The following is a 25,061-nucleotide window of genomic DNA, read 5'->3' as shown; positions in this document are numbered from 1 at the left end:
AGGAAGCTCTTCCTCTCTTCCAAGGGGAGGCCACCCTGGAGAAAAATTACTGGTTTTTTGGTTGTTTCTTCTTCTTGTAGGGTTGGATTTTTAATTCACAGAACTCAAAATGCTCGTTTATCAACTGCAAACAATGCTCTCATGTTTGCAACTGGAACTGTACAAAATAATCTCTGCCTGATAAAAAATCTGGAGATACATACAAGAAACAGGTGTGTTAAAATATCACACATTGTAAGTAAACAGGGATTTTATTGCCATCAGGGCTCTTGAGATGAAACTGCAGAACAGTCAGAGTTTACATACATTTATTTTAACTGCAGATAATATTCTGAGCCTACAAAAATGTATCTATATATATATTTGAAAATAACCTATACCTACATAAATAAATAAATAAATAAATAATCATTTGCATTCCACCCTGAACTCTGAAAATGCAAGGAAAATAACTTAGTAATCACCTACCACTTATTTTAATAATGATCCACTGGAATAAAAACCAGAAAAAGTAATTCCAGCAATAAACTATTTTGACATGCTTAATGTGAAAGAGTACAAACAACAGAAACTATTACGATTGATTTTTAATTAATTGATCGATTTCAACACTTATTTGCAACAATCTTTAAAGCAGATCTCCAAGAGCATGTAAGAGGAATTGATTCATGGTTTTATTGTTGTAATTTTAAAATTGCAGGGGTTACTTCTGCAAAAACTCCTTCAATTCCAAAATGGCTTACGGAAATACGGCACTTGCACAACTCCTGCTGGATCAGAGGCTTTACAAAACAGCACCAAAGATTTCCCTAGGATCCTCCAACTGGAGCTCTCCATCTGCTATAAAACACTTCTTCCAGTTCACTCATCCACCCTTAATCTACCCTGCCTTTCTCCCCATCCTGTGCCCAAATGGGAGAAGCTGCCACAGCGTTTTTCAGAGCATTTTAACAGTCCCTACAAATGCAAAGAACAGAATGTTGTTTCTCTAATGCTATCTCCATGTGGTACCAAGAGCTCTTCATGAACCTTCCCTGTATCAAAGATGCATTTAGCCATACTTTAAGGAAAACAGCAGCTAAAGACCACGCAAGTATCTAAGGCGTTATGTGCTTTCCTGCACCTCTCTCTGTCAGGAGCTTCAAATTATTTCATGTGACAATATATCAAATGCTGACTGTTTCCGACAATGCCATTCTAAGATTTTTTTTCCATTTTATTCATCCAAAGTCATGATACCTCTACTTACAGACAAGGCAGCTACACTAACAAGATCTGTTCCTATCTGATGTAAGAATGTTATTTGAGATACTGAAAAGGACTTCAAACAATTTGGAGTCTGTGGGAACAAAAAGCAACCTGAGAACGTTTTTCCTATTCCCAGTCCAATGCTTGCACAGAAGCTTTCAAATGGCTCTGCTGCTCTCCATACACACATCCAAATATCTGTGCTGCATAAAAAACCCTAATGTAATGGATAATGATGGTAAAAAAACCTATTTGAAACCTGTCAGCTTAATTAAGCTGCCTTTTCAATATGTGACGTGAAGATGGACTTTCACTGAAATTTATAATGAATTGCACATATAGGTGAACATTTACATTAAGACTCCATTGATATGCCAAAAAGTAATTGCAGGTAGATACTACAAATTAGTATTGAACAGAACCTACTTTAAAATTTTGAACATTTACAGCAACACATCTTAAAAAAAAAAAAGTGCATATACAGACCTTCCAGTAGTCAGATTGTAAACTGTAGTACCTCTGGTATGCAGATAATGCTGTAAGAAAAAAAAAAAAATGAATGTTCAATTTGTTTTGTTTCATTTTCTTTGAAGAAAAAGATAGAAATCCTTAAGAGTCAGAATAAACAACATTAAAATGATAAATGGTTTAATAAAAGTAACACTGCCATGATAAGTACACTGTTGCGGGCAATGCATTCCTTAAGATTATAATTTTGTTTTATGAAATGTCAACCCAAAAGTATATTTATTATTAATCTTACAAACGTAAATCAAGCAATATTTTAAAGAAAACCTATAACAAAGAAATAATTTGAAATTTTGGGATTTTCATCCTGGACAAAAGCTATTGTAAGATTTAAAAATTTAATCATGTAGCTCATTTACCACACTCCCTGACGCCCTGTAATTTCTGAAGAACTGGTGAGGAGGGACATACAACGAGAAATCAATTTCACATGGCCTTTCATTCTGTGAAACAAAAGCAAGCAGAAAAAAAACCAAAAGCTTGCATTTTATTCAACAGCCAGGACCAAGACTAACCTGGAAATCAGTGCTAAGAACAGCTCTATTCAACAGAATAGTAGCTCTACTTAGCAACCAATTGCTCCAATCACTATTCCTGCATCTCTCTTCCCCTCTAAAAATTCTGGTTGATTCATCTTGCCCTTGGGCTACCAGGCCAACTCGGACTAGAACACCAACAGGCTTTGCTTCTTCTAAGAACACGGCACTAGGAACCACCAAAAATGAAGCATTTTAACTAAAGATTCACTCAGTAACACAGATACTGATTTCTCAAGTGTTTGCTCCCTAAGATCTAAGAATGGAAAATACGCAATGTGTGGAAACCAAACAAGAAAAGAAGCCAACTTCAGCTCTGAAAAACCATAAGCACTAAACAGATTAAGACATAAGAACAACATGTACTCTAGGTACAGGTTCATTTCCTGCAAGCACCATGGATAAATCATGTCCATAAATGTTATCACCCTTCAATGCCTGTCTTGGATATTCATTGTTGTAACTCGACAGAAGTTCTTGTGCTTAAGTGAAATAAGAACACACACATAATGCTGAAGACACAGAACCTCTGGACTCATCTGTCTATGGAGACTCACAACCTTTACCTGTAAACAGACAATCCTGATCCATGCCCATGAGGTGTCCTCCCCCCCAAAATGCTCGTGACACCAATTCCTAATTGTGATGTTCTAAACTGTGGTTTATTTAGATGCCCAGATCAGAAAAGTGAACTTGGAAGAACACTCAGTGACCATGCATTATTAACATGCAATATATTTCAAAAGCTTACAATGCAACTCAGACAAACAAAATCACTTAAAAATCTAATGTAAGTCTTTCAAAATTTAAGAATACAATTCTTCCACCCTCCCCCCCCCAAAATAAAAAAAAAACAAAACAACTGGTATAAACTGAATTACTTCAGTCAAACAATATAAGTTGAAGAACATTAAAACTAAGCGTATTTTAGTCACATTCTGTTTTATGTTTTAAAGGATTTTCACAGTAAGTCAAAATAACATCCTACTCTCCCCCCAAAAAAGTCCTCCTAGATTCAAGTTCTCTCAGGTATCATTCATAAGTTTTCAACAAAAAGGAATAATTATCTTCTGAACATGGTAATGACTTTGCTTTCCCCAGCAGGAACACGCACAAGCACTACAAAACAGTTTTGTAATACATCACAAATAAAAGGAGTTTTTTTTCTTTTTACTCAAGCAGTACCTATCCCAGTTTTAAGGGTTAAAGTATATTTCAAATACTCAAGTCAACAGTACCATTATGCAAGATTCAAGAGACTGAGAACTTCTTGTAAATTTTTTTTTTTAAGTAACTACTGCAGTCAACTATACAGGGAATACAGATAAAAAGGTGATAAGAATATTAAATACAATGTTAAGGATTTATACTGGGGAAATAAAAATACATATTCACTGTAGCTGTTCAAAATATAGGCCACACCCACATAAGCATATCCATTAAAAAGAGAGGAGGAATATGCTTACCTATAGCAGTTAAGGCTCTGCTAGTAAGCTTATAAAATGTTAACAGAATTTAAAAAATACATAAACAGAAGAACTTAAAGAGAAAAAATAGGAAAAAAGAAAGTAAGAAGAAACTTGCCCTAGCAAGAAAAATCCTAGCACCTCCATATTTAACATGTGGAAGTTATTACAAAAGGAGTTTTCTGCTCCATGACATTCCACCAGTTTTCGCTAAGAAAAAGGATGTTTGGCTGTGATTTTCTTTTCTAACTCTTCCATTCTTCAATAAAGTTCAGCAACTTCCCACAGGAACAGCTGAAGTGATCATTCAATGTGCCAAGCTCAGTCAAATTAAAAACAAGCACATGGGAAGCGTGGACTGCTGAAGTCTATTTATGTTTATATGATAAGAAGATAAGGCCTCCATCCTAATGAGCCACATTCCTCTTCCAGAGGAACAAAGAGGACACTTCAATCTTCTTCAGTGTCTGAAGTGCTCAGTCCTCCTGGTGGGTTCAGAAACTCCCCAGGGATCCAGTCTGTTCTAGGCTAACAGTATTCTCCTTCTAACTAGCTTATTGCAGATGTAATACTAAAATTCTCAGAGTTCTGATAAAAATGCATAAGGATGAATCACAGAGGGTTCCCTTAAACCAGAGCTAAATGTCCCTTTCCTCCTCAGGAAAGTCAAACAATGAAAAAGTGCTACTATGCACAATTTCAGTATCATTCAGTGCTCAATTTACAATAAGTTAACTGTGAAATCTAATTTCAGCCCCTTTTACAACTACATGGAACACCTATATTCAACATCTGCTTCACGAGCACTCAAGCTCTGCTGAAAACGATTAAAGGAGAAGAAAAACAGAAAACAAAGGATTCAACAAAATGTTCTTTTTGCCAGAGCCCACATGAAATATTCCTAATCAAGCATATCCCTAAGAAGAATCTTGCATGTAAGATGCCAGAAATCAAATTATGAAAGCAACATTTTTGAAAAACTGAACCAACCTAGGTATAACAGAAAACATGAACCATAAATTTTGAACCCTATCATATTTCATAGTCCCTGAGTGGGTCACCAGCAAGCAGGTATTTATCCTAATTTTTATGGTGCAAAAAATAGTACATTATCTAAAACCTGTACTATGGAACTACAAGCAACTTCTCCCTTAAATTAACTTTGTACCTACAGGAAATAAATGCAAATCCCTCAAAACAGAAACTTTAAAAAAAGAAAATAAAGAGCAACTGAATCTGCAGAGCCACAAGAATTTTACGTAAGTCCCTATCTGTAACACAGGGTGTGCTCTATCAGTGTTATGATTCTGACTGCGGGATGATATTCCCTGGAATATTAAAAAGAAAAAAAACCCAGTTATATGGGTCATGCAGCACATCAGCAGTATTAAAAAAAACAAAACAAACCAAGAACAAACAAAAATGAACAACAACAAAAAAATCCTACCACTAACAGCTGAAATATCATTTTGTACTTTTACTTTTCATCCAAGACTGGTCATTCCAAAGTGAGACAGTTTTTGTCACAAAAAGATTCTATCAATTACTGCCCCTCTTTCAACCCCATTTCAATTATGATGCCCTTCTTAAACATTGTAAAATGAGTGCTTTGGAATTACTCTTAGGCACAGCAGGATCCTGCAGATAATCTTTTGATTAGGAACTTACTTTTGAGCTTTTTCAGTTTAGAAGTTTGCCACTGAAATTCTTACACATATGGAATTGTATAAAGACAATAAAGGACAAAAAAACCCTTCTTTTTTCTCTGCATGTGAAACATTCATGAGCATCCAGAAAAATGCATGTCTGGACTCAACAGGAATGAGTGTCAGCAGGACAATGCCTCTTGCCTCACTCTCAACTACATTTTGTAGTCAACCACAGAAAACTCCCAATAGCACAAAAGTGACAGACCACATTCAGACACCCAAAACAATACTTAGCAATTACCAGAAAGAAGTGTTCAGTTACCTATTTCCATCCTTCTGTCCTTTATTTAATTTCTTAGTCTATCAGTTTATGTTCTTGCTATGAACACCTCTCTCCAAAAACTGGCCATGTATATTATTTTCCTAACAGATAATCCTTGTGATCACGTTCTTGAAATCCCTGTGAGTGGCAGACACAGCATCTACCACCCTCCCCAGAGGAGGGGACATGTATATCCCAAAGCTATACACAGCTTTTCAAATCAATCACCATCAGCTGTATTGCTTGATGAAAATAAAATGTTTACCTGAAATAGCTCTGAAAAGCAAAACACCACCTTTCTAAAAGAACTGCAACTATTGAGCAGTAAGAATCTTCCTCAGCTCAGGCTTGCTTCAGTGTCTGTCTGTAAAGCTCAGGCACCTCATGCAGAGCTGACCCCCAATGTGCTCACACACTGGGAGCCCACTGGTTTCCTCTTACAGGTCTTTAGTCATCCAGAAATACCCACTTTGCAATATGTATGATTACTCTAATCCTGACAAACTTTACTGTGTGCCCCCTAAGAGTTTGCCTTCCTCTCCTGCTATGACAGGACCAAGGGACATGCCAGCAGTTGGACATGGATAACATTTGTTCCTTATTCCCCTCTGTTTAAGATTCCTTGGTATCATATAGACAATAAAAAACAAATTTGACTTAATTACCACGTATGTGGTTTCAGCATTTTTTTTGAATACACTTAATTTCACAGGATGTTGGCAAAACTTAGTTTCACTCATAAGATTAAGACAATCTCTCTTTGTATCCAGAATCTAAATGCTTGACCTAAACAAACAAGGAAGGTGACAGTGGGGAGGAAAGATGTCCAGACTGAATGACAACCACCCATTTGTCTCCTTTAGCACATTTCATCACAAATCATGCAGTGACAGAGGATGGCTTTTATGATCTGCTCTAACAAACCTACTTTATGACACCTTAAAACTTAAGAGGCCTTCAAAGTGATGAAAACATGGAGCAGTTTAAGTATTTTAGTGCTTGAGTAAGAAGAAAGTGAACTACATACTAACACCATCTAGTGGCATCTTGCAAAGCTAAATGTGACTAATACAAATTTTTGGCTTCCCGAACTTAGAAACAGCAAGGTTTAATTTGAGAATGTACCTATAAAAGAAAACTGTAATACAAACCAATTATGCATTTAGAAAACTAGATGTCTTCAAAAACACAGTTATTTTTAACTTAATTTTTAAACAAGCACTAATATTCCTTAGTGCTTATCTCATGTGAAAACAAATAGTAAAATAGAAAATTAGCTGAAGAAGTGCACAAAGGAAGCTCAGGAAGAGCACATCTCTTGATTTAAATCTGACTGCTTGCAGGAAAACAATAAATCTTCATTAAACACCTAAGAGATATCTGCAGGTTGCAGAAACAGCTTATGTGTAATTCAGGTTTTACCCACCATGGTGTTTTAACCCAGCAAGATGAAAACTGCTCTGCCATAAAATTAAAGACATCAAAAGGTGGATGAATTCCAAAGCTGAGCCAACAGAACTGCCTTTGCTGGGTAAACACTGGCTGGATGGCCAGGTTCAGAAAGTGGTGGGAAATGGAATTACATGCAGCCGGTGGCCAGGCGTGCTCCCCAGGGCTCAGTGTGGGGGTCACTCTTGTTTGGTATCTTCATCAACAACCTGGACAAGGGGATCCAGGGCTGAGGTTCAACAAGGCCAAGTGCTGGGTCCTGCACTGGGGTCACAACAACCCCCCCAGGCTGGGGAAGAGGGGCTGGTGGAAAAGGCCCTGGAGTGGTGGTCACCAGCTGGATGAACATGAGCCAGAGGGCCAAAGAGGCCAATGGCACCTGGCCTGCATCGGCAACAGCATGGCCAGCAGGACCAGGGCAGCGACTGCTCCCCTGTACTGGGCACTGGTGAGCCACAGCTCAAATTCTGCATCCACTTTGGGGCCCCTCAGGACAACAGGGCATTGAGGTGCTGGAGCATGTCCAGAGAAGGGCAACGGAGCTGGGGAAGGGTCTGGAGCACAAATCAGATGAGAAGCAGCTGAGGGAGCAGGGGTTGTTAAGCCTGTAAAAAAAAGGCACTTGGGGAATTCTTGCTGCCTTCTACAGACTACCTGGAGGGCTGCTGTAGTGAGGTCAGGTGTCGACCGGTCTCTGCTTCCAAGCAACAAGTCTTGACAAACAAAATGGCCTCAAGTTGCACCAGGAGAGATACAGATTGGATGTTTCAAAAATTTTCTTCATGAGAGGGTTGTCAGACAATGGCACAGGCTGCCCAGGGAAGTGGTGCAGTCACTGTGCCTGGAGGTATTTTAAAGACATGTAGATGTGTTGCAGACCAGTGGTGGCTTTGGCAGTGCCAAGCTAATGGCTGGACTCAGTTATCTTAAAGGCCTTTTCTAACTTCCATGATTCTATGATTCTGTAATAACACAAAAAAATGCACAAGTGAAAGCAGCAGAATGCCACTCAGGTCTTTTGTTTTAAGGCCTCAGGCAGGTGCTGCTCTCTGTTTCCTCCAGAGACTTGTACTGAAAGAACCAAAGAGACAATCAAAGAAGCCTGAAGCACGTCTTCCTTTTACCACAGAATGAAGGCTGACATACAAAAGCAACACAAGCATAGATTTAAGACAGAAAAATCATCAAATAGTCCTCTAAGAAATTTTATTAACAACTCCACATCCTCATCTGGAAATGTAATGCAGCAGCTAAGTGGCACGAAGTCCATTGTCCCATAAAGTATTAAATGTTCAAGATATACAAGAATTTGACAAGAAGTTTACAGTTACAGAAATCCTTTAGATCTTTAACTCTGTGAAAATCTTAAAATACTGAGAACCAGTGAAGTAACCCAATGGATTATTATTAAACTCAAAAATCCTTCCAAGAGTATACTACACAAAAAGGACTTTTAAGTGTTTTATTTAGAACATTGTTCAAAGTGAAAATTTTCAGACAACCAGTCAAAAACATGGCCCTGGTATATTTTATAATAAAACTGTTGACTGATAACCTCTGCTCCACATACACAAAATTTATAAAGAACATTTTAATGTTCTACACTTCCTTCTTTCTATAGAAATTTCACATAATGGTTTAAACCACCTGAAATTAACCACCCAAAATTTATCTCATCCTCAGGATACTGTTAAATAGCTCTGAATAGAAGCAACTCAAATTCTACCAATTACGAACAAAATAAAAAGCTTTAAATCTAAATATCACTCTTATTTGAAATAATCATTTCTTTCTTGACTCATTCAAGCTATTTAATTCATCCTAGTTCTTCAGGACTCATCAGTAAGACAAGACAGCCCAGCAGGAATCTGCACAATCCTATCCATGCTGCAAAATTCTGCCTTATATTTTACAAAATTACTACTGCTACCCTGCACCTCAGAGCACAGCACATGAAAATGCTTCCCCATAACAATACTTCCTTTCAAATTCCTGAGAGACGTTAACCACCACACAGAAATTCCCCACGGAGCTGGAACTGTAAGTACAAAGGAACACATATACATTGTTGAATTTGAGAGTTTCTCACAACCAAGCATCTTCACAAAAGAGCAATCAAAAAGTGTTTGAATTTTGGGTTTAGGTTGTAGCATAATAAAAGAGCTGCTCAGTTGACATTATGGGGGGATTTTTTCAGTATGGTTTTAAATTTTAGATTAATGGTTACTAAAAAAATTGCCCCTGAACTAACAAACATTCTCTTATGAATTACTTAAAATGTTTTTATGTTAGTATGTTTGATAAAGTAGTCACCATCTATAATCAAAATAAATACTGCTAAAACTTTTCTGACACAGAACATTTAAAAATGAGACTACCACTTGAGTACAACAGTAAGAATTATTTCAGTACAGTATTAATTGTAATTTTCATAACTGTGGCACAAATAATTTCACATTTTCCTCAAATCATTCATTCATTAACTGCACTTTCTACTTCCAGGAATTTTGCTTAGAGAACAGCAATTCAAGGAGACAAATGATTAAAGCACATCTCCATTTGTGCCACTGTGTGCTGTCCTCCAAGTCACAGACTGAACACAGTCAATGCACGTGACCCTTCTGCAAAATAAATACCCCTAAGGAGAACACAGATGATGTCAATCCACGAGCTCACTAAGCAGCTGTCAATTAGAACTCAAGTCAGCTAGAACCCAAACATTGAAACATCACTATCTGCACTCCTTACTGCTTATGGAAACCAGCCAGCTACCAGTGGAACATGTGTTTCTTCCAAGACCAGAGCACAACAATTTGGTAAAAAACCCGTCTGTCTCGAGGAATCCAGTAGTAAACCTTTCACAGGTTCACACCAGGAGTCCTAACTGGATTCAGAATCCTCCCCGCATCCAAAAGCCCCCATGACAACCCATCCATCTCCTCCAGCAAAACCTCAAGGCTGAGGTTTCACATTCTGGGGCAACTGCATGGCAGTTTTGTGTGGGGTTATTTTTCAGTTGGATCAGTTGCCCACACAGCTGCAGGCTCAGCTGTGCCAGCACAAAGAAAGCAACCCACAGACATGGGGAGCCACTCAGGGCCTGCCCAGGCAACAAGAGGTTTGGGAACCTCCAAAACAATCCAACAGCTGGGGAATAGCTGCCTTGTCAAAAAAGAAAGGAGGAACAATCAGATTAGAGTTAAGACACTTCTACTGAGGAAATCAAAGTTTTCACCAGGGAGAGTCAACATTCCCACCTGAGGAAATCCCAAAGCCAAATTCTGATCAATCACGATCAATACAATGAAAGCTGAGCACAGAACCCACCCTAAAAATGCAGGCAAAGCCAAAACCAATCCATCTGGAATCTTGGTGATAAGTGTCTGAATATAAGTCAGTGTCTCACTGGATTTACAATCTGCAAAAAGGCTGATCCTTTGCACAGGACCTTCTCCTAACACCAGCAGAACGCTGATAACACAACTCCATTTCATGGCTGCAGAGAAAACACTTTAGGTATCAACAGCAATTCAAGCTTACTGCACTTTGGGAAAACTGCAACCTGAAGAGCAGCTTCAGATCTTCTAAAGGCTAGCAGTGGCACTGATACTTGAAGTCTAAGCTCAGGTATAATACTGAGAAGAAAGGACCTCATCTAGTAATTTCTGATGTGAACTTAAAACTTCCTTGGAGAAAAGTACTTCTTTTTAAGGAAGAAGAATGAAAGCACATTGATTTTGGATTTCAGTGGCTACAAGTGACAGGAAACATACTGCACTTCGAGGGCTCTTACAACATTTAACAGGTTTCATTTAAAAGAAACTAAGTTGAATAGACTTCAGAATCAGCTTACTGCACATTCAAAGGTAGCCTGCCCCACACTGATACCCTCTGAGTACATGCAGCAAGGGCAGGATTAGCACCAATAATGTGAGTTTCAATGATGCAACCTGCCATGACTTTTCCCTAAGATCCCTCTTATGATGTGTAAGTCCTAATTCTTACAAAGAAATTACCTAGAGTGTCAGTACATTCAGAAGAAGGTATTAGCTATGTCAAAATACTAAAAACATGCAACAAAACGCACCTAGCTGCATGATCCTTCACTGTCAATGTGTGTTTGTGAAAAAATGAGATCTAAAGAGAAGAAACTACCAACATGAAATCCAGATCTCTCAACATGTCACCCCAGCATTGCTTCATCTTGACTACTGATCCCAGTTCTATGTCAAAATTTGTTCTGCTCTGCACAAACTTTATTGCAAGTATTTTAAAACAAAGAACACTATTACTTCTGCCTTTATAAAAAACATTTAAAACATTATATACAAAGGTGCATGCATTTATTGAAGGTATTTGTGTAAGTAACAGGCTTTTAAGGGAAAAAAAATTGTGGAGCATTATACATGCTGCTAACTTGTGCTGTTTTATTAACTGCGTCCAATTTATTAAACACACTGACTTCTCCATAACTTTGTCCATGACTAAATTCAGACTACACAGATTTATGGTTCTGAAGACCATGCTCCTTCAGCATTTTACACTTCTGGAACTACAGGACTTAAAATCTGGGTAAAATATACATTAGTTACATCAAAACATTCTGAACTCTTTACTCTTCTGTTCTAAATCATATAAAATTTAACTCTAATGCAATTAGAATGAATGATAATAAAGCAACAATATTTGTAAAATGTAATGAGATTTATTTTTACTTTATAACGGAATACAAGCATTCTACTTTTTTCAAATGGCAATAGTAAATTAGTTATAAAAATATGGCTTCTTTATTATATTTTGTTTACTTTTAAAATTCCTTCAGTATTTTCAACTACTACTTTACTTCTTTGAAAATACAGATACATCTTTTTTTCATACTCCATAACTAAAAAGGCTTGTTTGTTTTCTTGAGGTTTTTTTTACGATTGAGATGTCACTTTAAATAGGCATCTAAGAAAGCATTAAGTACTTTAATTCAGATTTTTAATGGCTTAATGTTTCTTTTCACATTGTTGTGCTAATGCTCTTTTACAGTTCTGGAGAACTGATATTTTCAACCATCAACTGGATTTTTTTATGCTTGTTTTTAAAACCATAAGCAGAGTACAAGGCAGATGCCCCATCAGTAAACCCTGCCTCTGATCCATAGCAACACCTGGTCCTGTCACTCTTAACTGTTATCAACTCAAAAGCAGAGTTAATACAGGTCAGTCTATAATCCTGGGCTGTTTTTGCTAAGTAAAATAGATCCAGAAGGTCACACTGCACTCACACCTAGCTTTATTAGGGTAATGAGGAAGAGTGGTACAAGTTTTTTTGCAGAATTTGGCAGAATTTGGTTGGCAGAATTTTCTCAGAACAAAAGCACCAAAGGATCAGACTATTCTTCACTAAATTTTAGAGACTTACTGCCATGTTCCCTGAAGGTTTTCCCAAGCCTCTGGATTTGGAAACACCTGTGGTTATACCTCACTCATGGGATGGCATGGGGTACAAGACAGATGACTCCATCACCCAAGCCCTTATGCACTTACAGACTGAATTTAGATACCTGTAGTTACCTGCAGATTCCTCCTGAGCAGCATCAAATCTCTATGTTTCTCACTTTGGGAATGAAGGTCCCAGGAAGCCAGACTCACACTGTTTAATGTCAGACAGAGAAGTAGTGGACCCACAGACACTGCTATCAAGCAGCCCACAGCCAGCCTGAGTCACCAAAGCAGTGCCTCTGAACTACTCTCATCAGTAAAAACACATCTCCCTGTTTCTGCATCCCAAGGAAACTGCAAACCAGTATCTCTGTGTTTGGAAAAAGGTGTGGGGTAGGAGCACACATTCTCGGGGTGGGGGTGTTGCTTGTTTCCCTACACGAACAGAACTATATTCATGTTAAAATTACAAAGCAATGACAATGAAAAAAGACATTCCATGGGGAAAAAAGTAAATGTTCTAACCTGTGCTCACTCACACCCCCACAATCACTGAAAAGCAGGCAGCCATCAGACACTGGGCCTGCCAGCCAACTTCATATTCATGCCTGAAGTAGGAGTGTTTAGGTTGGGTTTTTGTTTTTCATTAAAAAAAAAAAAGTAATGAGAAACAAGAATAAAGTTGTTTTTGTAAAGACATTACCAGTCTTAATTTTTTATGGGCTCTGAAACAAACCAAGAAAACAGTGACTTAGCCCAATGTTTTTCATTCTTTTGTGTCACCTACACTTAAGAACAATTCTCCAGAGACATTTATCAAAAGAAGGAAAAATTCTTACCTTTTGGATAATCTTCCAATAAGAGGTTGAAGTGACCTAACTGACAAAAGAAATCAGACTCGACCTTTCCTTCAGCTTTCAAAATTAGCGATTCATAGCAGCGAACAGCCTGGGAAAAAGAAATACAAGGTTTTCAAAATTCTGTGTTTTACTAAAGCAAATAATGTATCTTCTGAGAAATAACACAGTTTTTTATTAGCTTGAAAGTCAAGGCCTACAAATACTCAGTAAGAAAGTCAGCATCACTTTTCTAAGAAGAAATGTAATATTTAAGACTGAACAGATTTGGGAGCTCCACTTCACTGATTCTAATGCAAATTGACAACAAATGAACAACAGAAATTTTCTATGGTTTATCTGTGGACATTCGATTTCCCCAACACAAAATAAACCTCTAACTTACATGACAATTTTTAATTTTAAAATCAATGAAACAAAAAGAATTTATTTCATTCTTTCCAATCCGCAAGAAACCTCTGACTTTATTCTCATTATGTTGCTTTTTTCCCCCTAAAGAAAATATTTTTCATTTGTTATTTCACTCATTTTTGCTAAACTGAACAACACACTACCTCAACATGTTTCCTTAAGCAACTTAAACATCTTCGTATGTTTCCCAAGATCTGATTCTTTTCACATCCATCATGCTGTAAAGTAATTTACTTCCTTCTGCTGTAGACTAAGAAAAGCTAAAGTCAGAAATATAAATCCAATTAGAAATTTCAGTTTGAGAAAAACTGCCCCAGAAGTTTCTAAGTGACACACACAGAAGCAAAGAATGTTCTGTGCTGTGAACACACATTTCCAACAACTGAACTGACACTTTCCATTCACTGTAGCTGCCATGACCTTTAACCTATTACATCCTTAGATCATGACTCTATTTACCTCTTGACCCTGTTTACACTTTGGGAATGAGTAAATAAATAAATAAAATCACTTTCCCAATTTCTGAACTTACTAGCCCTTGAATAGAAGCAGTTGAGCAAACTTAAATGGGAGTGAAGGTCCTTCACACCAGCACAGTTCTCAAAAGCCAGACAGACTTCCAACAAATTCCAGCTGCTTAATCTATTACTTTCACCTATTCATGGTGTATTTTTCAAATCTGGTTGCAATTATGAACTCCTTGATTTTATTACATGACAGTAATCAAAGACTGTGGGTCCCTTCCAACTCTGCATATTCTGTCATTCTGTAAAATGAGGACCTTTCTTAAGAGATTTTATTAAAACTCAAGATGAATATTTAAGTCAGTAGCCTTGCCTGTGTTTATAATTTATTCTGAGCATACTTTTATTAATCACCAAAATGAGAAACACCAAAAATAAGATGAAGAAATGTTAGGAAATAGTTAACACACATCTGTGGAGAACTCAATTCCTGATCTAATCTGTTCTGAGTGGGTTGCAGTTTGCACCCAAAGACTGTGGTGCATCACATACTTTCACCTCCTTCCAAGCCCAGAAAAACCTTATTTTATGTGTTTTCAGAGGCAAAGCTCCGATGAATCAAAACAAAGCTATGCTGCTACAGAACTGTGGGTGTACATGCGGTATTAAAATGATTTAATAAAACATGAAATATGTTTACATAAATTTAAAGTATATTATTTCAAACTGTAGCTATTTGGCCATGTTCTGAAGATACCAAATTTAGATGTGTATTTGTCTCTGCTTCAAAGATCTGCAGAAATTTTCCTTCATGCACTTCAAGCTTTGCCCTAGCAAACTGCAGTGGAAGGACTGCAATTCTTTTCACCATGGATCAAAGCTACTACTCCTTTAATTTTATTCCCATCACTATGAACACCTTGCAGTCAGTCAATTCTCAATCTACAAAATATCATCCCTAAAATCAGAAGCAAAGCACACAAGTCTAAAGTACATTTCTTAAGATTACTATTTGTGTACGTACTGACTCTTAACATCAGGTTCACCAGTTGAACCAATCTGCATATATCATAGTGCAGAACCTTGTTTTTGGCATCATGCTTCCACTTTTGGTCTCATCTCTCCATCTGTACAAATCATAACATTTTTCATGGTGCCCATAACGTTACTGTTACACACTGATTTGTAGATAGGCTTCCCTTTTTCTGATGATTTGCAGTATATGCTGCAGCTGCTGAAGAAAACTGTCATATTTTGATATTTTCTTAAATTGGTGTTTTGTTTTTTGCAATTCAGAGCATACAGAAACTGCCACCACAACAGATAGCCTACAATAAATACTGAAGAGGAAGCCAGGGTAGTTTATTTCCTGAATTAGGCTACAGGTGTTTCAAGAGAACTTGAATTCATGAACAAATGTAACAGGATTTTCCTGTACAGATGTTCAGGGAAATTATAAATCACGCACACTTTAACATTTAAGTGTTTGGGGACCATCAGTGTTCCCACAGCCCCTTTTTAAGTAAATCCTCATTAAAAGACATATCACACATATCTGAAGTACTGTCTGTAGTAGGGATGTAAAAACCTGTGCCCAAGCCTTTCACTCAGCTCAGAGCAATTCTCAACAAGGCTGATTTTCCCTTTATGATGGAACACAAAGTAAAGATACTGCTAAGCCATCTCACTGATGCCAGCACAAGGCAAGGCCTAAGACACCAGAACTTCCCCTTTCAGCCACAGTTAACTGTAAGTTATCTGTTCCTGTAAAAGCAATTTCAATTACACCATTAAAGCAAACCTCTCTGCTGACCTCTAACTGGTTTGCAACATAACCAGCAACACACTTCTATTTATGCAAACTTTACTCGGGAAGGCTATTTGAATTTTTTTTTTTTAATTCTTGCAGCATATTCTAACAAGATGAAACAGAAACTGAAAACAAGCATTATTTCCTTGGCAGGAACACCAAGTCAGGCCCTGGGTCTCTGCAGGAAGAGCAGGTTGGTCTCTGTGTGGCTCTTGCTCTTCCCAGTAGTCAAGGCAGAGTCACCAGGCAAAGACTTGCCCAGTTTTGGTTTTGGTCAAGAAACTGTCTTCCCCACCAGACCCATGTACAAAGATCTTTAGAAAGTAACAAGTATTTTTCTGCACAGATAGGAATTTGTCTCTGTTGACTGAATGGATGTAAAAGGGAGGTCACAACTGCACATATCTGTATGTGTTTTCTTGGAAGGAACAATCAAAAGATCTTATTTTAGCGGTTCTTTAACTGCAAAGGCCACCTATGGCACCACTTGTGCAACCCATTTAAATTATCCTGAGACACTAAGAATTCTAAGGAAGTTAAAAACCCCTGAGGTTTTTAAGCATTGTCATTTCCCCACACTGTATGGATCTCTAAGTGCATTCTACAGATTCAGCCTTGAGAATTGCCAGTATTGACAAATTAACCAGAAAGACCCTGAAATGAAAAGGAAGATTGCTACACAACATCGTACACTTCCTTCCCTTTGTTCAAGGCTACAGGAAGATAAAAGGGAAACCTGCAGAATTTAGGAACTTGGCAAAATAATCACCAGCATCTGGCTTTGCGGTGTGGCAACCAGAGCAGAAGCAGGAAACCAATGCAGGAATGGCTGCAGGAAAAGAAACTGGCTCAGATGACACTAAAAAAGTAACAATACTCATGTTGCTTCAATGGCCACCTTCAACTGAAATAATGCACTATTGTCACACAAATTCCCTCCATTACATCATAGTAAATGACTGGGGGCATCCTGATTGCTCACATTCAACTATCAATTCTTAGGGGACACCTTTATATACAGTACACTGAAGAAAAAGGCTTAGTGTATTTACCAACTCATAAAAGCTAGCCAATCTGATCACAAAAGGGAGAAATAATTCTAGAATAGCCTTTAAAATGTACTACCAGACCCTTGTGTGTTCCTATTGGTCACTCTAATGAATAAGGAACTGGATTATTTTTTCCCCGTTTTAAAACCATTCCTTCCCCGCAGTCACAAAAAAGAACCAACCAAACAAAACCAACCCCATAAACTAAATGCCATTTTTGGCATTACTAATATGATGTCATTTCATGAAACAAAGACCCTAGATCTGATAATATACATAACAAAATAAATTAATATACCCAACCCAAACAAATCTAACTGATAAATCCAACAGATAAATCAAAATTCTAAATACTGTGTACAGGTGTCATTGAAGCATTACAGCTCTGATTTATAAATTAAAAGGACAATGTTATTCCTACTTCAATTAATATGAAGGAAAACACTTTACCATTATAATTGGTTGTAACTGTTTGTATTTTACAGCACAAACTCAAACTACTGTTAAACAACTGTACTAAAACAGAAGGAAAAATATCAGTACAGCTTGTTCAGATTGTTTCTGAAGATAATGTGATGTTACCCTTTCTGAATCATGACAAGCACGACTGACCAAAATGAAACTAAGCAGAGCTAAAAAGCCAAACGTGACAAAATATTAATTCTTTAATATATTAATGATATGAAAATGGAGGAGTACACTGAGTCAGCAAATTTTTACTTAAAACATGGGGAAAAAAAAAAACCCTGGCAACTACAGGGAACCAAAACGCCAGCAATCTGAGTTGTTAACATGGCAACAACCAGCAGTAACAGAGTGAAAGAAATTACTTGAATTTTACTGGGCAATAAATTAACTGCTCAAGAAAAACAGCATTTCAATGCAGGCAATATAATATAAAATCACAAATTCTAAGCCTCAACAAGTTCCTAAAACCTTCAATTCACAACATAAAACAGTATTTTACATGTAGATAAGCTGGGGGAGGGTGACAATACCAAACAGTTGCTGGCTGCTTCTTTTTCTTGTGCCTCCAGTGACCCAAGTGGATAGGCTTTGGGAGCAGGTAATGAGAACAGAGATTCCACAGGAAAATTGGAGAGGGAGACATCAGCAGTCTCTTGATAAACAAAACACACGCTACAGTAATGGTTAGAAACAGAATGCTAATGAGCTTCTATTTTATCCTTCTGGAAAATAAAGTAACTACACAGACAGCACTGGGCACTGAGGTGACAATCACACACCTACCACTGGTCAGTCCGAGGGGCACCTACAGACCAGGAAAGCACAGGTGTGTGTCTGCTGGGCTCGCTCTCCCTCGCCCAGGACCACTGAGGAGCCACTGAAAAGCTTATTTTCCCATTCCTTCCTCCTTGCCACAATTCACCAAAATGCACACGTGATTTGCTAACAACAGTGACAATTTGCTACTGCCCAGAGAACCTCCTGGTGAAGTTCCAGCTCCTGCTCTGCAGCAATAGGGGTGTGAGCAGGGCTCGCTTCAGCTAAGCACAGAGAACAAAAGACAAGCCTGAATTCTCCAGAAGTTAAAACTATTTTTCCCCCCATGAATGGCTGGCTGGATACACATCACCTTCTGAGCTGTAGGTGATTTACAAGAACACCTCATTTACTTCTGCAGAGAAAAGCACACCATTCTTATTTGACTGAAGATAACCTAGATTAATGCAGCAGATCCTCCACTGAAGGCTCTCATATTATGTATTGGCACAATATCCTTAACTTCCTTTACTTTCTTATTCAATAGCAATTCCCACTACAGCTTTCAAAGCTTCTTTATATGCTCTGTCTTTGTGACGCTCATATTCTGTTATGAAATTTCTCTCTCAATTTCACACATTTACTCTCCTTGTATTCCATGTATGGACTCCACTATATCAGAAGCCTCAGTAAGAGTGCTGAAAGCACAGCTTGCTGGATTCAAATATGCTCAGACCCCAAAACATTTGGGCCTCAAGGCAGAAAAAAATGAACTGGCCTCTTCAGTAACTTTGTTCTTGCAACAGTTCTACAGCATATTGGAATGTTATGAGCTTATTCTAGTCTCCCAGTAATACTTAAGATCAAAGTCTTTATCATTTCAGGGACAATTAGTATAGAACAACAGAAACTGATCCTCCTCAAACATTTCTCAAGAAATCTATCATTAATTTTGGCTAATTTATTTTCTTATGATGAATGCTTCACGAAACAGGATACAAGAATAAAACAATGCAGGCAATAAAGAAAAGCAGGTGCACACATGAGCTACATGCATAGCCTGATGGTCACAATTGAGATGAATTTTCTTTAAAAGACACTACCGTAATCCAAGACTTTTGTGCGTCCAGATTATACTGAAGATGTAAAAAATATTTTTTGTTCAAATGATGTCTATGGTAGATGAAAAATTACACAGTAAGCTGCAGAAGTAAGGTCAAGGTTGCTAAGCTTACAAGGGAAAATTAACATGAACTCAGTTATCATTGAAAACTGAGGGATATTGCTTCATAAAAAGCACAGAACTGCAGATGAGAATACAAAGCAGAATAATGTGAATCAATGATTAAATGGAGAAAAGTGACACTTCAGCGGAAAGTAAAAAACCTAACTTGCCTCCCCCTGAACACAGAACACTTGCAAGATGTTCTTGACAAGTGTTTTCTGTCAGACAGATGCAAACTCAATAGTTTACATATTAAAAATAGTTTACATACATAAAATACAGGAAGCTTAGTACTTTGCAGCTGACAGTGTCCATAATCAACTGGATTTTATGAAAAATTTGTTGACTGGAGCTCATGTGGTCAATCACTCTGCATTAAATTTGAGTCCACCTGGAGGATGCAATCCTTTCATTATTTCTCTTAAAAACAACCAAACTTACAAATATCACTGTCTATGTACATACACACACACCTATATAATTTCTAGAAATTCTAATTTATTAGCAAACAGAATCATCTCTAGTCTCTCCCTAAAAATATTTCATAATCAGGTGGTTCCGAAGATTATGGCAAATTTTATATGGAATTTCATAATCATTTAAATTCCCTTCAAGTTAATCTTTACAAAAAAACCTACACAAGCAACTTTCTTTCTTATTCCAAGTGCTGGTAGATTTTTCATAGGCAATTGGAACATTATTTTTATCTCAGACTATAGGAACATCCTTCTGGCTATTTTTACCACAGCAAGTCTATTTCAAGTAGAATTGCAGCACCTTAATTTAGCAATTGTTCAAGCTCATAATAGTTCACAACACACTAAAATTTAATACCACAAAATCTGATTTTGTTCTAGCAATTCTCACCTATACCAACACAGAACATCACAAATGAGCTGAGGCATCTCATACTTCAGAACATTTAGATAGCCAACACTGATACACAAACCTACCTTTTTCTAAAAATGTTAAACCAGCTTTATCTAGGAGTCTGCAGAGTTTCATACAGATTTTAAGTAAGATATGATACAACAAATAGTTGGTTTTCTTTTCACTGGGTGAATTACTTTAGAAATATAATTAAAATCAGCACATAAAAATAGAACCAAACACAGAAACCCACTCACAAATAAAGCTGGAATCTGCATAAATAGCTGCCTGTTTTACCTAACGAATAAAGGACCTGAATAACTTCTTTATGCAAATCTCTCTGGATCTGGACACAAGTCTTTGGAAATGTAACACTGCCTATCAGGCACCAAATGAATGACAATGAAACAAAGAATAAAGAAGCTTGAAAAAAAGAGGTATTAAATAGAGAACAATGTACATACATATGCACAAGACAATGTCTACGAAGACTGACACAACAAACATACATTTGTGACTATACTTAGTTTCAGACTAAACAGAATTATTTTTCCATGTTGTTTGAAAACCAGGCAATATATAAAGGCAACTAACAAAAAATATTTAAAAGCTACCACCAATTGCTCTGCTCTGCTAAACCTGCCCCGTCTAAATTTCAGTCCCAAAAGCGTTCAAGCACTAGGGGTGGCCTGGTACTCAGAAATAATACTAGTGGTAGCTTAGTCTGAAAATACAAGGAAAAGATGATTTATTTTAGAAGAATGGAAATGAAAATGGGTCAGGAGCTGTTTCATAAAGAAAGTGTAAGAACTAATGCTAATAGGGTAGGAAGTGTGGAATTTTCAGCACCACAGGAGATACAGAACTGGTAAAGGCACATTAAGACACAAAGGATAAAAAAACCTAAATGGAATGAACCTGGGTTTAAATACTGAAATACCACTATTTCAAGGAGTCTCACAATGCTGGTAACTTTTAAAGTTACCACAGCCAGTGCAGAAAAAGGGTCCATCCCAATGATTTTCCATCACATCACTGAAATCTCACATATAGCTACAGTCCACATACCACATTCCTTTTTCCACAGCCATTCATATTTTCTCCTCTGTGGCTGCTTAATTATGCTTACACAATTATGCTCATACATAAAAATGAGCAACACTGGAACATAACCAAATGTGCATGAAAACCAGCCTGCAAAGAAAAATGTTTTGTAGGAGAACTTCATGTGCAGAAAACACCTTGAAAAGCACAATAATTCCCATCAAGAGCAGCAAACTTTGTCTGCCAATACTAGCAAACACCAAGCCTTATCCCTCACCGTTTTCCCCCCTCATGTGGCAATCTAAACAAAAAGAAATTGCAAGGAGGAAAGAAGTAAGAAATACAATCCTCTGGATACAGTCCACAGCTAATGAGCACTACCACCTCTGAATGGCAGGGCTGGTGAACCTTATTTCAGGAAAGAATAAATGTCTTATTTCTGCTATGTGGCAATAACAGGTAGGGGAAGTATATTCATAGAGATTGCAGATTTTACATTTAAGCACTACAAAGCCCAAGTCAAATTTATTTTAGCTACTAGTATGCATTTACATCATAATGTGCACTAAACACCAACTAAAATGACCATACACTCAAAACATTGCTTGGGAACTGGCCAGCAGAGTCTTCTGGTAAGCAAAACCTGATGGTCAACTGTGACAGGCAAAAAATCCTAAAGACTCCTGGAGCTGCAGGGTGAACAGCCATGCAGGTTATCACCACAATGTTTTCATTAACATTTCCCTAGACCTGAATACAAGATCTTCTTGAATAATACTTCCCAAGCCCTATCAAATTCGACATCCAATATACAGATGGACATTTAAAAATACCAAGTGGGAAGACATTTATGTATGAATTTTAATGCAAATTTTCCATCTTGTAGGTATTTGCAGGGACAGTACTGAACTAGAAAACAGAGACAGCTTCAAAGGGTGAAGTTCCTGGTAAGTGCAGAAGGTCAGAAACCAATTCTATTACAAAAGGGAAATGGGATGCACTAGAAATTCACAAGAAACTCCAGCACATTGAAGTTATCTACTAAGGACCTAAATCTACAAAGATCAAAATTCGAGGCTTCACCTTATTTAAAACAAAGATTTAAACTTAAGTTGTCCATACTCATCACAAGTGCCATAGGTATCAGATTCCAGAGTCAACCTCACTTTTAAGCCAGAAGTGACCACGATGATTCTCTGCAGGACAGAGGCAGAATGACAGACAATAAGCTTCCACCTACACAGAGAACTCTTCCAGCCATCCTTTCCCCATCCACAACTACAGTATGACCTTGGGTAGAAAAGGAGGATTTTGTGATTTAAAAGAAACAGCTGGATAAAGAAAAATGCAATCCATTAGAGGTGGGTACTGACTGAGGTGATTGGGCACACCACCATCTGTCTTGGCTGAACACTACAAACACAGACTCAATTACGAGTTCTCAGTTCCATCATGATGATGATGTTCCTTCCAACAGAAGGATCTGCAAAGAATCTTTTATACAATGCCCAGCTGGGAAAAGTACAATACCCCCTTCTTCTGGGCCTTTCACTCACCACATACCCTGACTACTTAAAGCACAGTACTCCAATACTTGTGGATCAGAAGCCACCAATTCAAAAAGTCACACCTAACTCTTTAAAATGTAACTCTAATTATAAAAAAAAAAAAATAAATGTTAAAGTTGTAGTGCATATCAACTTTAACAGCAAATGTTAAAAATTATGAAATAAATTAAAAACTAGCTTCCTCATCTTCAAAACATCATTAACTATAGAACTGTATGAGTTAATTTGAAAACTGCCTTAGAAATGTGTCACTGCACTTTAGGAAAAGCAATGCACATCCTGAACATACTCGTTTCTAAAGGTTAACCTTGTGAACTTCTTTTAATTAAAAGTTTACACACAATTCATGAACCTTAGACTATTCATTACATGTACCAGTGCCAAACAGAAAATAGCTAATGGCCATTTGTCTCTTAGAATCTCTATTTGTAGACTAAAAAACTGCACAATGTGGATTCCACTGTGTGGAACCCAAATCCTTAACCCAGCATTTACCTTGTGTTGCACCCACACAACCTTTCGGAATGACTAAATCAGCATCTCTAAGTACTACCACTTCTCATCTCTCAGAACCAGAGAGAAAATAAAATTTAAAACAACAATAAAACTGTTAAAAAGGATTTTATAGACCCACTGAGGTGTGAAATCCATCACCAGAAATTTGAAATGGGCAGAGTACCCCAAAAGATGTGTGAGGATCAGCACTGAACATCAGGAAGTTCTGCTGGAACCATTCATAAACCAGGATGTGAATTTGGTTCATAAACCAAACACCTCTGAATTCAGAGTCCCTTATAATACATTCCTGTAACATTCACATTTAAAGTTAAATGATGCTAGAAATAACTGAAATTCTACCTATCAGACATTTCTTGAGAAGGTTTTCTTTTGATGAACATGCCATATTCCACAGAACTCACTCCACAAAAGGTGTTCTCCTAAGCTCTCTCTTCAGCTAAAGCTGTCATGACTTGGGCATTTAGATGAACAATCAATTCTGACATTATTTACAGTGGCAGCCATCAATTTCCATTACACATTAATGCCAAACCCTAGAATGAACTTCAGCGGTTTTACAGGCAATATAGTTTCCAAAATGCAACTAACTTGATACTGCAAAAAACCACAAAAATTGTGACCCAAAGCCATAAAGTCACTAAGAAGTTTCCACTGAAAGGACAGTTCCTTAACACTAAAATGTCGACTGTCTTCCTTTTTAAGGTTTTGGATGAACAGGACACACCCTTGCCTCCCATTTTACGGTCACTAATGTAATCTATCTTTGTTTACGTGATAAATTCACCTTCAAAGCACTCAATGGCCTGATCATAGATCTCTGAATTGACAGAATACACCAATATGTCAACCACAGCTAACAAGACCTCTTCACAATGCAGGAAAAGCTAATTTCCACAGAAGACTGTATTCTCTCAAGTACTGGTACCAAAGAGTTGAATTTGTTATTAGAAAATGTATGTGGAAAGGTGCACACACGTTTCATTTGCCTTCCTTAATACACACAAACACTCCACTATACACTGAAAAATCTCTGCCAAAACACTGTCACCATGAAAAAGCAATTCCCCTAGAGAGGAAACAGGGAAAACAGCAGAGCAACCTAAAAATCTCCGAATCAAGCACAGCAGAGTCAGACACTGAATTAAATTCTAAAGAGTACGCTGGGCACAACCAGAGAGGTGGCAACTAAAAGCTCAGACAGAATAAAGGTGTAAGAGGGAACACCAAGTAAGAGATGAAAGTTTTGTCAAGGGTGAATGCCAGAGACAGAAAACAGATCACAATTTACTCAAGCCCTGAAGGACAGCACCTTCTCCACTGTTACCATTCCATCCCTACTCTAGCCAGCTGCACAACAGCCTCCCATCATCACCCACCCACCCAACACAAAGCA

The 25,061-nt window shown here is 37.5% G+C and overlaps 1 protein-coding gene across 11 annotated transcripts in view; it reads right to left on the bottom strand.

The window, feature by feature from the left end:
* KDM6A (lysine demethylase 6A) overlaps nt 1-25,061 on the bottom strand; it is a 150,164-nt gene that overhangs the window by 102,342 nt on the left and 22,761 nt on the right. For all 11 annotated transcript variants that reach the window (XM_062488131.1, XM_062488133.1, XM_062488135.1 and 8 more), the window contains exons 3-4: nt 13,467-13,575; nt 1,735-1,784 (exon numbers count right to left, since the gene is read on the bottom strand). In XM_062488131.1, the coding sequence (XP_062344115.1) occupies nt 1,735-1,784; nt 13,467-13,575 (159 nt within the window). The remainder of the gene's footprint in view (nt 1-1,734; nt 1,785-13,466; nt 13,576-25,061) is intronic.

Source organism: Cinclus cinclus, chromosome 2 (genome assembly GCF_963662255.1).
Source record: "Cinclus cinclus chromosome 2, bCinCin1.1, whole genome shotgun sequence".
Taxonomy (NCBI): domain Eukaryota; kingdom Metazoa; phylum Chordata; class Aves; order Passeriformes; family Cinclidae; genus Cinclus; species Cinclus cinclus.
This window is presented reverse-complemented; position numbering and strand designations above follow the sequence as displayed.